The sequence below is a fragment of the Rhipicephalus sanguineus genome, unplaced genomic scaffold (assembly GCF_013339695.2).
Source record: "Rhipicephalus sanguineus isolate Rsan-2018 unplaced genomic scaffold, BIME_Rsan_1.4 Seq12157, whole genome shotgun sequence".
Taxonomy (NCBI): Eukaryota; Metazoa; Arthropoda; class Arachnida; order Ixodida; family Ixodidae; genus Rhipicephalus; species Rhipicephalus sanguineus.
In genome coordinates, this window is record NW_023614503.1 from 87,362 (window position 1) to 99,999 (window position 12,638).

General features: G+C 47.2%; 1 protein-coding gene across 1 annotated transcript; it reads right to left on the bottom strand.

Moving 5' to 3' along the window:
• Nucleotides 1-9,325: 9,325 nt before the first annotated feature.
• LOC119376467 (fatty-acid amide hydrolase 2-A) lies at nt 9,326-11,420 on the bottom strand. Its single transcript, XM_037646281.2, has 2 exons — nt 11,332-11,420; nt 9,326-10,264 (listed from the first exon to the last, which is right to left on the bottom strand). Exons 1-2 carry the CDS (start codon nt 11,395-11,397, stop codon nt 9,665-9,667), a joined length of 666 nt encoding a protein of 221 aa, XP_037502209.2. The 5' UTR covers nt 11,398-11,420; the 3' UTR covers nt 9,326-9,664.
• Nucleotides 11,421-12,638: the final 1,218 nt, after the last annotated feature.

Consider the following 12,638-nt stretch of genomic DNA (forward strand, 5'->3'; position numbering starts at 1 on the left):
AAGTGACGAAAAAGAAAAGTGGACAAAAGTGGACGAAAAGATAACTTGCCGCAGGCAAGTTATCTTTTCGTCCACTTTTCTTTCTTCACATTTACATTACATTTACTACTAATAACATCCCCTTTACTTTGCTTGGCATTATTGTCTGTTAGTTCTCATTAATATTGTGTATAACAAAGAAAAAACGAGCCCTTAAAATTTCCACTTTCCTGTAACGACGTATAGGCATTTATAGGCTGTGGAAAGACAGAACTAAGTGTCGTATTAAGACGTAACTTATGATCATGCAACAGAAAGCCTTGATAGTGAAGCGTGGAACGAAAGAAGCCTTTGACTGAAATCCGCTCTCAAGTCATGACTAGTTTGTTATGAACCTACCATTCTCTTGTTTAGGCTTTTGTTTGTTAAAAAAAACGCCAGGCCTGCGCTAAAACCGCAGCACAGTCACAGCGAAAACTGGAAGAGCGGCGTTTCTAGAGCCCGTTGTAAGCTCTCTTGGGGCTACAATACAAGTACACTAGAAAGGTACCCACTACGCCATAAATCACAATTTTTGTGAAGTTGGGAAGCACCTTCTAAGCCATTATTTGTCATTCTGCGGAGAAGCGAGGCACCAGCTACACGTCTGTAAGGCATTATGTGAACTTTGTTGACGCGACGACTAATGACGATGAAGAATTATGGCTCAGCTCTTTGTAATTGGTTGGAAGCTTTAAACGGCCCACCAGTTATGTAATTTGCATTGGGTGACGCCCAGTCGCTATTTCCCTCTCCCGTCATGCTGTATAACATACGTTGACGTGGGAGAGAGACGGGGCGGAAGGGTGAAGAACTTTACTGAGACCCCGAGGAAATGGATCATGCGCTTATGGGCTTCCTTGGCAACCAATACAAGTGCACTTGCGAGGAACCCACTACGCTATAAATCATTGTAATTTTTTAGAAGTAGGGCAGCAGGTACTGTGCCATTTTTCGTCATTCTACGGAGAGCCGTGGTACCTGCTAAACGCATGTAAGGCATTATGCGCACTTTGTTGATGCTGTGCCTGATGACGATGAAGAATTATGGCAGAGCCATTTGTAATGGGTTGGAAGCATTCAACAACCTACTCGTTGCGCAATTCGCATTGTGTGACGCCTGGTTACAGAATTGGCGTTGTGCGACGCTTGGTGCTTATTTTACTCTTCTACCACGCTATATTGCATATGCTAATGTGGTTCCTTCCCGACATGAAGCCTGTATAGGACCTTCTTGCAAAGCAGTTTCAAGCACCGGCAGTTGTATTCGCGGCTTTAGTATATTAGGCAGTGAAGTTAAAGTATTAGCTTATGCAGACGATGTCGCTTTCTTTTGCACAGATAAACCAAGTGTAGAAATGTGGTATCTACAATTGAAAAGTTTGGCGTTGTATCAGGAGCGCGTTTAAATGCCTCTAAGAGTTTAGGACTATGGTTTGGCTCGTGGGGTACCACGCCGAATCAGTTCGCAGGGATTAATTGGACACGAATCCCGCCAAAATACCTCGGAGTACCACTGGACGCGTATAGATTCAGTGCGCATTACTGGAAGGAGCGCGTTCCTAAGCTTGAACGACAGGCCCAGACATTTGTTCCCCATCGACTTTCAATATTCGGGAGAGCTGAAGCTTGCAATACTTTCCTAGCAACAAAGCTTTACTACGTATTGCAACTTATCCATTGCGCGAGATTTTATATACAACGCTTTCATCGGATTTTTGCTACTTTCATATGGTCTTCGACTTTTGAGCCCATGCGTCGTGACAACATTTTCAGGCCAGTTAGTGAGGGTGGGTTGGGATTAGTACATCTTTATCTATGGCAAACAGTTTCACGGTTCTTCTTTTTTCGAGACAATTCCCACCCCGTAATCCGTTCATTCTTGCAGGTTACACTTGTTGATTGCTTGCCAGACTTAGTTGTTTCATCAAACTTCTCCGAACGCCCGTGTTTGTGGGGATTCATGCAGGAAGTTTACCTCGCAGTTCGGTTCCTTAAAGCTCGCTTTTCCATGGAATACCTGTACACAGTCTCGCGCAAGGTACTATATAAGGATTTACTAACTATGCTCTTCCCGCCTCCGTTGTACCGTTCATTGTACTCCGATCTTTCAGGCCACGATGTGTTGAAACGTGTGCGCAAAATGTATATTCCTCCTAATTCAAAAACATTTTTCTATAAACTCCACTCTGAAACACTTCCGGTAAGCACATGGTTGAAAAGAAAAGGTATTTTTGTCTCTTCTGTTAACTGCCGTCTATGTGATGTGCCGGAAACAATAGAACATTGCTTTATTAGCTGCAAAGACGCTATTCTGTTCTGGGATGTCCTTCAGAGAGCACTGAAGAAACGTTTTGTCGTCAATTCTCACACCATACGTTATCTTATACCAACATCGCTTGATGAAGTGCCATATGATATGTTTTTCCTCGTGGGTATGCCTAGCTTATGGAAGACACGTATGCAGGACCGTAACGCAGAACCCACCATTTCTTCAAGCATGCACTTCATTCGCATGACTATTCAGCTAAAGGACATTTATGATGACCTGGACTTTAGACCGGACTGGTACCCCCTCTTGGTGAGGTGCTCGGCCTCACCACCTTTCTAGTATAACACGATGTGAAGAACTCTCACCGTTCTACTGCACGTTGTGTTAGCCATCGAGTGTGCACTTAGTAACGCTTGAGCGCATATTGTCGCTATGTGATTGTACCTTTGCTTGCTTTATTTGTGCTATTATTGTGCACTGTAATACTAAGTGTGATAAATACCATGAAAGAAAAAAAGAACCGGCATGGCTCAGAGGTTGAATACTGGGCTCCCACGCAGAGGGCCCAGGTTCGAACCTCGTTCCATCCTGGAATTTTTTTCCTATTTCGTTTTTTTTTTTTTATTTCGAGCGATACTGGTTACGGACACCGGCGGCGGTGGCGGCGGCGGCGGACAACTACGGCGCCGAAAACGGCCGGTGAAATGATCTCATAACAGCTTTCGCTGTAAAAGTGTCCATAGAGTAAACTGCATATTTTCCCTAAGTTACGCATTCTGTGGATCACGAAGTACGCTTACAAGATTTCAATGAATGTGTGTGCATTACATGTCCACTCTCCTAACTCACTATTTGCAGTAAGCGCCCTCGAAAAGTTTACGACGGACTGCTATGAGGCCTCTACTCCATCTTACTATGTCACTGTGCTGTGTGTTCCGCGCCGACCCGGAGTTCTCTTTTAACACGAAAGTGTTTTATGCCGGGGTCCACCAAGACTTCAGTGACGTATTTTCGTCACGGAAATGACGTCGAAAAAATTCACACGATCACATGGCAAAGAAAAACGTTCCGTCAATGGGCATCCAACCCACGACCGCTCGGTCCGCAACAACAGATGCCGGGCACGCTATTCACTCTGCCACGGTCACAGACTCTAGAGGTGTTACAAACGCGCCTTTTATATCTACCACACTCCCGGTCGGCGGGGTGGTGTTGCCCTCAGGGCGCGGTAAAGTAATTCGTCATTACTGTGACCTCCGCGATTAGCACCTGCAACGCGTTACATGTCCGTCCCATTCAGCGCGTTTTCAATAGAAGTTCAATTTCGTCAATCCCTTCACACACTGCGAGGTGGCGACGTTCGTCCAAGCGTCGTAAAAGCTTCGGCCTCGCTCATAGCATCACGCTAATCCAAACCAAAAAAAAAACATCACAGCATATCCACGGAGTGAATGATGATGAGTGGGCGAAGCTGCGGAGGTTCATCGGTAAACCGTGAATCTTCCGTGAATTCTGCCCAGTACATCATCACCGACGTGAGATCGGGCGCGTTTATACTAAAGGTTCGATGCGAGTTATGACGACTTGCAGCTCACTTTAATTTTACATGTACGCTGTGAATTTTCATTGTTTAGAAAACCATTACTTTAGAAAACATCTGGCGTCTTTCGTTAAGCAGCTGGCGTCTTTTCGTTTTGCTTTAGAAACATCTGGCGTTCTTTCGTTTTGCTTTTAGAAAACATCTGGCGTCTTTCGTTGGTTTATTTCATCAATCAACGGCGTTTTGAACAAAATTTTTATTGTTTAATCACGCACAGGAGAAATCTCACCAGGCACTACCTTGGAGGTAAACAATGGCTGCTAATGGGAATGAGAGACAGAAGAAGTCGGCTTTTAGACACTTCTACTTCTACTAACGTTTCCTACTGGAACATGCCAATGGCTGCTAATGGGGAATGAGAGACAGAAGAATTCGGCTTTCAGTTAACGCGCACGCTGCGAATTTTTTATTGTTCAACAACGCACAGGAGAAATCTCCCACCGGCACCACCTTGGAGGTCAAGATCTGGTACTAGCGTTACGACTGGTTACGCACTACGAGGGACGAACGGGTGCCGCTTTAAGGAGCTTCGCCCCTAAAATAGCTGTGCGACGCGCGCCTGCCTCACCTGGCTGTAACACCGCGTTCCCCGCACACGCGCTCGCCCCGAGAAAAATCGCGGCAGGGCTACCGGGGCGCGCGGCAGCGTATTATGATTTCCTGGCGCGGAAGCGCACGCGAGGGAGAAAAAAGAGAGAGCGAGGAGGACGCCAGCGGCCCCTCGATACCCTCGACGAGCGCTTGCCGCCATTGGTTCTTCTCTTGGGGCCACGTGGCTGGGCTGGCGAGCACGTTTCCGCACGCACGGAGGAGTGTTTACGGCTGTTCCATCGTTCGGAAGCACCCCTCGCCACGCCGAGACGCCGCAGATACGCGCGCCGAGGGCGTCTGCAAGCGGGTTTCGATAGTTTCGATGAGCAACGTGGTTCCGAGTGTCAACGTAAAGTGCCCCCGCGTCGACCTGTGCACGGACGGCGACGCACACGAGTGGATCGCCAGCTACAGTAGGAAAACCAACACGACATGGATCGTCGACAAGGAAACCCGAAATCCAAAGAGGCAAGTTCACGTGTTCGTTTCTTTTACAAGTGGCGAATAGGCCCAGTCTAATAATAACATTTGATGATATCGACGCCAATCGCGGAAATGCTAAATGCGAAAGCGCTGAATGCTCGCTCATCGTATCGAAAGGCGCGACGCTGTGTTTTGGACTGAATGCTGCAATGATATTGTGCACTAAAGCCGCAGCTGCAGCATGGAAATGCCGCTGCTGAAGTCCGCAAAACTGTCAATGACTGGTACGATTAGTGTACTTGAAAGGTTGTTTTGAACTGAAACCAAGAGGCCTCTGTTTTCACTGTGAAGTTTGGTGATATTGTGTGATTATTTTCCATATTTGGAAAGCCATGCCTGAAATAGCCGCGTCCATTGAACCATGCTTAACTTCAGATTTTATCACCAACTTTTACTATTTGCGGCCCTGTCGCCCGTTTGGCTCGTTCAAAAGTTTGAGTGGCAGATCGGATCGCGCCGCAAGCAACGCACTGCTGAAGCATAAGGCCATGCAGGCCCGTAGCCAGGAATTTTTTTCGCGGTGCGCCCACTTGCTGAAAACTTTGACTATTTGAGCAAAACGCCTATTTCCATTATTTATTTTCGGTAAAACACCATATATCATAAAAATTTGGGGGGGGGGGGGGGGGGGGGCGGGCCCCCCGCCCGCCCCCTCCCCTGGCTACGGGCCTGCGGCCATGTAATGTTTGCATTTTCGATAGTCCATTTTCGCGTGTTTACGCCCCCATTTAACATTTCTACATGTCACTGTACGTCCTAGACCACGCGGTCACCCTTAGCGTCGCGCCTTTCGATACGATGAGCGAGCATTTAGCGCTTTCGCATTTAGCATTTTTGCAATTGGCGTCGATATCATCAAATATTATTAGACTGGCCTCACCACTTGTAGAAGAAACGAACACGTGAACTTACCTCTTTGGATTTCGGGTTTCCCTGTCGACGATCCATGTCGTGTTGGTTTTCCTACTGTAGCTGGCGATCCACTCGTGTGCGTCGCCGTCCGTGCACAGGTCGACGCGGAGGCACTTCACGTTTGATGCACTTCACGCAGTTAGAACTTGCGTCTAACTCACGCGTGAACGTCCGCGTGCTCATCGAAACCTGATCGATGTTACATGGGCTATGAGATCTGGCGTTTATTTCGCACGTAGGCGTACTCGTGTTCAACATGTCACTCGGAAGCACGTTTATTGAAACCCGCTCAATTTTCGGTGGAGGCGAAAATGTCTGAGGCCCGTGTACTTAGATTTAGGTGCACGTTAAAGAACCCCAGGTGGTCGAAATTTCCGGAGCCCTCCACTACGGCGTCTCTCATAATCATAGCGTGGTTTTGGGACGTTAAACCCCAGATATTATTATTATTATTGAAACCCGCTCAACGTGAGATGGGCAAGCGGAACTCGGAACAGGCGCGCGTACTTGAGCGTCCGCCATGTGCGTGGCGCGAATCTGCCGCGTGGCTAGGAGGAGGGTGCTTCCGTACGATGGAACAGCCGTAAACACTACTCCTTGCGGGCGTGCATTCGTAAACGCTCTCGCGTGCCCAGCCACGTGACCCTAAGAGGAGAACGAATAGCGCGCAAGCGGTCGCGGAGGAGCCGCTGGCGTCCTCCTCGCTCTCTCTATTTTCTCTCTCGCGTGCGCTGCCGCGCCAGGAAATCATAATACGCTACCGGGGCGGCACGACGCGCTTTGCGTTTCCCTCTACTCCGGCCGTAGTGTTCAATCACATTTTAACAAGCCGCGGGATGGCGACCATGTTCTGCGTCCAATATGCGACGCTCTTCTGGCTATCACACCTCGTTCTCTGATTACGCTTTCACCGTTAACTACTACAGCTACCACAAGGATTTGTTTAATCATTTAACATGGACGTTAGTCGTCGGGATGGAGATGTACCACCAATCATCAAAGTGGGTGCATACACGGTGAACGGTAACATAGCTGCCAGACATCAATATACATTACGCAAACTCTCTTATATCAATGTACAGTGAACATTCAGTTACTTCTGTAAGGGCACGCTTTACTTTCGTGTTATTCCGATTCCTACGAGGGAGGGATCAACCATCTTTTTCTGTTTTCACGCAAATATGCATCAGAAAACGCGCATGGTTCGAGACAGAAAAAGGCATGAAGAAGGAAACCTGCACACCAAGCGTGCCCGGGCAAGCGGAATCTGGGCGATGACCCCGCATCACATTGACGCGTCCCGAGTAATCCTTTGTGAAAGAGTATATTGCGTTTTCTGGAGAGCACTCAAGCAATGGCGGAGGCAGATACGCAACATATCGCGCATGAGGCAAAGTATTGGCGACCATCTGCGGTGGCTAAAGATAAGAGAATCGTTTACGCTCGAACTGGGCACGGGTGCAATTCAGTTAGGCGCTGCACGCACGGCATTTGGTATAAGCAGAGCAGATAACTCCTCCAACGGCGGTGATTACTTGCATACAATTCGGGTATCGGACAACGCAATGCGTCCTACAAAGGTAAGTACAAGACTACAGGGCTCCTTAAGCATTGAGGAAAGTCAGTGATTCACCGCGAAACCACCGTACGATCACGATGATGCGCGAGTGGTTAAATGTGCTCAACCCAATTTGGTTCTTGAAGGTGAGGAGGAGGTGTTAGGTTATATGCCCTCGTCACAGTTCGCGTAGCTTTTCGGTGTATAGCATGTTCATGCACCGGTCTATGACGTCGAGTCAATCAAAATAGGGTTTCACAGGCCACCTCAGATTACAAGCAACCGAAGTAATGCACTAAACACGCATCAAGTGGCGTCGCTTGATGGCGCATTAGCTGCACGCTGCTAAGAATTTATGGCACCCAGAAATAACTCATGCGGCTTCAAAGCTTGAGTTGTTCATTTCTTGTCTTATCACGCATATCGTTGAGGCAGCTCTCGAGCTATGCCCACTGTTATCTCTCTTCAATAAAGTTATTCTCTCTACGGCGGAGGTACTCCGCTTGTGTCAAGCGACAAGATCCGAAGCACTTTTAAAGGGACCGACAACTGCCCAGAATATGAAATGAGTTGACTCCACTGATGTAAAGATTGTCCGTCGCACTGAGTCAAACCAACCCTGTTTTTTTCGTGAGAGATGAATTTATATTTTTATTTCTTAAATGAAAGTCGCGAAAAATGACCTGTGGCGCCTCTGGCGGCAAAAGCATGAACGATCCGACGAAGGCGGCCACGTGACCGTTGATTACTGTACGCGGTCGACGATTTTTTTGTTAGTACTGAAATATTGTTCGTTTCTTTATATTAAAATGTACTACTCCATAAAAATGTACACATATGCCTGCGTTAGTAGTATGCATTAAAGTGGCGCTGCCTTCGCGTGACGTAATGATCCCATGCTCGTCAGCGCGTCTTGAGCAACTTTTCAGCGTGCTCATGCAACCGTGCACGCAGTTTCCAAGTCGCTAAGATTTTGGAGCGACATAGTTTTGCTACCTATACTTTCTCTCAGAAATGACGCGCGCTGCTATTCGGTGCGGCCGTGCATATGCACAGTTACGTTTTCGATTACTTGGCTTGGCTCGTGTATAGAGAGAGTAACGACGCCGGGACAAGCCATCCATGACACAGGCGCAGGCAACGTTGGGCGCAGGCGCACAGAACGCTGTACAAATACCGGGAAGGTGTATAAAGCCACACATCTCACTGTAACAGCTCGCTATTTTCAAAAATGGTTGGAAAGCTCAAAATAAAGGTGGTTAAGCATAGTTAGAGTAACTCCTGCGAAAGTAGAACAACGACAGCTTTCACAAGGGCTAGCGGAATCGCTATCAATTATCAGCGTTGCTGGAGCAAGCCTCCATGCGTGTTTGGAGCCTTTCAAATCGAAAAATACTGGTTATAAAATAACTACGTGCTTTTCGGATAAACCACTGCAGCTACAAACGCTACGAAGGGTGAGCTTCCTGTCGCGCCGTAAAAAACTGTGTCGAGAAAAATCAGTTGTCGGTCCCTTTAAGGAATACTCGTCGCTGCAGTGTTTTACGCACAAGGAGCACTTGTACACAAAAAAAATCGCTATTTCCTTTATTCAGACATCTTGCAATATCCAACGTACTACAGGGGCCAACGTATCATGGCAATATATTTTCATACAAATATATTGAAAGAGTTCTCAAAGCGCCGTCGTATCAGGCATAGGCGTGCGCAGGGGGGGGCAAAGGGGGCGAGAAGGGGGGGGCGCAAAGTCAGCCCTATACATTGTAGGGGGGGCGATAGGGGGGGCGCAAAGGCAGCCGCATACATTGACATAATAGGGAGGGGGGGCGCTGCGACGAACCTTCGCCCCCCCTGAAGGGCAACCCTGCGCACGCTTATGGTATCAGGTGATTTATGAAAATTACTACAGTTTTCTTTCGCATGCATTCTCACTCGCAAGGATAAAAAATTGCAACAGCCTCCATGAAAGATATTGCACCCTAGGCGCTCTTCCTAAGAACGGGGGCCGGTTTCACTAACCTTTCTCCTTCGTAAGTGTTTTTTTTTTTCATTGGCAAACCGGATCTCTAATGCTATGTCCAGCATAAGGATTGGCTGGAGTATTCTATTACGAATATTTTCAGCGTAAGACGTTTCTGTGAATACGGGCCCAGGATTGTTGCAAATCTTATGCACTTAAGAAACTCTCGCCAGGAAGGACAACTATAAAGAATTGTCCTTTACGAGGTCATCACAACCCTCTTTGAAGTTTCGTCGAAGGATCAAAGCACCCACCAAAGTGCTTCTCGATTTCTCTGGCAACAGCCAGGCATATCCGGTCATTTCCCCTCTTCGCGACCACCTGGACGCACAAGGGCAAATTGTTCCATGATAGCATTACAGGGCACACTGTTGCGGGCACCTTGAACAAATTGAACAAAGCCGTCATGCCTGTTGAATCAGGAAATAGAAATTCCTGATTCTGAAACGGTGCGGCACTCGTGGCTGCCGGCAGGACTAGAACTCCGTCGTCACCCAGCGTCTCCTCGAACCGGTCGCGGGCGTTCTCTATGGAAGCGACGAAGGCTTCGGCCTTTTGCTGCGAACGGAACCGGTAAAGAGGCGAAAACTTGGACGACAGCAACGCTGCGAGTGTGTGCCGGCCAGCACCCACGACGTGGCGGAGCAGTTCGACTAACGTGTTAAAGCCGCCGGGCCTGAAGATCTGGGCTAGTGGCGTGGGATTCTTGATGGCGATAACCTTGAACCACTCGTACATGCCGAATCGCATCTCGGGCAGGTGCAGCTGATTCGCTTCAAGCCCGTGAGCCGCAGTGAGGTATTGGGTGACCTGTTCATTGCAAAGAGACAAGAAACGTTCTAGGAACGATGCGGCCTACTTTCATCACTACCTACAAGAGAGCCACAAAGTTTCGATATACAAAAACCATCAGTTGTTCCCAGCGCACTTGCCTATAGAGCTTTCGAGCGGCGTGCGAGACCTCGCGGTTTTGACCTCAAGTTAGTCACGCCGCGTGTAAAGGAATTTTCTTTGTACATGAGGATGCAACATTCGGGCCATTGCTATTTTAGCTACTTACTGCGCCCTGAAGACAATAGACAGGTAAACAGAAGCATGCGGAACTGGTTGGTGGTATATCCAACGACAGAAGGTTCCACCATCCCCTTGTACTTAGGGGAATTTACAGGCACACTTCATGCGGCTTAGTGCCACTGATAAAAGGGAGCATGCGGCGAAAGTAACTTGAACAGCTGGAAGCGTGGCTAGAGACTGCCAGCCCATCTAGCACCGTAACTCAATGCGAGTAGTCTTCATACAGTTGTGGACGGTAAACCGCGCACATAGAGTTAGCCACCGACTTCTGAATAGCATTTGTTACACAGCACTCCCGTGCTATGTAACAAATGCAGCGGAAGTTGTGCACTACTTATATTTTGGAATGTGAGCTCAGGAAATGCGACTTCGACGAATACACCCCCGCCCGCTCTCTCGTCATTCATCGGTAATTCAGCTGTGATTACATTGCTAATTCCCGGTTGTGCTAAGCATTCCTCTAGCATGACAAACTTATACAAGGCAAGAGCATAGTAATTGGTGGAAACGCATATTGAAATTCAGTTTCAATATCGGGCAAGGTTTTATCTGGTGAAACGATCTCCCGGCTATTAACATTTTAAGGCTCTACTTGAATATGCGCGCACGAAGCCTCAGGTGTATATACACGTGTCATAGCCTCATGTAAATATGCTCTCTCAACTGGCTAACGAGGTCTGATCGTCTTAGGGCAGATATTCGGTCTATCGCTCCGCACGTCCATCAAAATACAATACCATTGTCCTTTTGTTTTTAAGGAAACGGACAAAGTGTCTGTGAGGAGGTTTTATGAAAGTACTGACCCGTCTAACTGCCCGTCGCATATCAGTGGTCACACGGCTGATGAAAAGGCTCCCTTCATTGTCCATGTAATACAGCTTCAGAGCCTTCAGATTTACCTGAAAAAGAGAGTCAAATTCGTAACCGTTTGCACGGCCCACAATATTTTCAAATAACGTTAAATATTCTTTCAGTGATACCATATTGCAACCCTTTATAAAAATGACGCGTTGGTTTCATCAATCGGAAATACACATCAATTCGTAGTGAATGATTTAGCAAGGTCTAGCGCGTCTTCCATGCTCTTTAAGGCGATCAGCATCCTAAGAATACTTTAAACACTTTCCAGTACTTGTCTTAGCTACAAATCGTTTTCTTGCAGCAGGGTTATCGTGTGTTCAGTGGTCGTACGGATAGAGCATCGGGCTGCTGTTCGAATGCTGGGAAGTGGGTTCGAAACTAGCTGCCGGACATATCGCAGTCACTGGCTGTGTCATACTTTAATTGACATCTTTGATGCCATATTGATTTTCTCGGTATCTAACACTACAACACTGGCAACGTGCCTTTCTACAAAATATTAATCATAAAATATAAAACATAACTCACCAATTACAGAAACATCATAAGTTGGATTGGTAATGACGCTGACGTCGCAAGTTACTTTTTGTGAAATAATGCGCCGGCAGCTTCGAAATCATAGAGGTCAATTAACTAGAATACTCTAATACCTGCGCGACAGTTTACTTAAAAGAAAAGTTCTGGGTAATTCGTAGCAGAAAGAAATGAAATTTTGTTAATTTCTTCCTGAGTCCCTAGCTTCTAATATGAACAACTTCTGGTAGGTAATTTATGAAATGAGTGGTTCCTTATTTCAGCGCGCAAGTTCACCTTCATTTACACGCCATATAGAAAAAGACGCAAATAATTGGACATACTTGTTCATTTAGTCTTAACTTGTTGGTTGTAGCTCCTGCCAGGACATTCAGCAAAAGCGGCAGGTCCTCCGCAAACCGGGCCAGTGGTCCAACGCAGTTAAACTGCGCCACGTTTTCTCCGAACTCTGGCATCAGGCCAGTATTTGGCACTACTCCTGTAGGTAGCACGACAAGTTCCGAGATCAGGAAAATAGGGGAAGCGCCATAATTCTCTCCATTTAAAACATTTCAAACGGCCCTTTGAAACTACAATGCTTTTCGAACCGAGCAGTTGTCAATGAAGCAGCGTCATGGTTCTATCACAGGCAGTGAAAATTAAAAGACGTGTTTAATACCAAAGTTCAAGGGCCGAATTCACAAAACGTCTCTTTCGCAAATGCTCTTTCCTATTG

Coding starts and splice junctions, on each gene's coding strand:
- LOC119376467 (XM_037646281.2), bottom strand. CDS start 11,397: ATGGACAATGAAGGGAGCCTTTTCATCAGCCGTGTGACCACTGATATG. Junction 10,265..11,331: donor TGCGACGGGCAGTTAGACGG/GTCAGTACTTTC, acceptor TGCAATGAACAG/GTCACCCAATACCTCACTGC.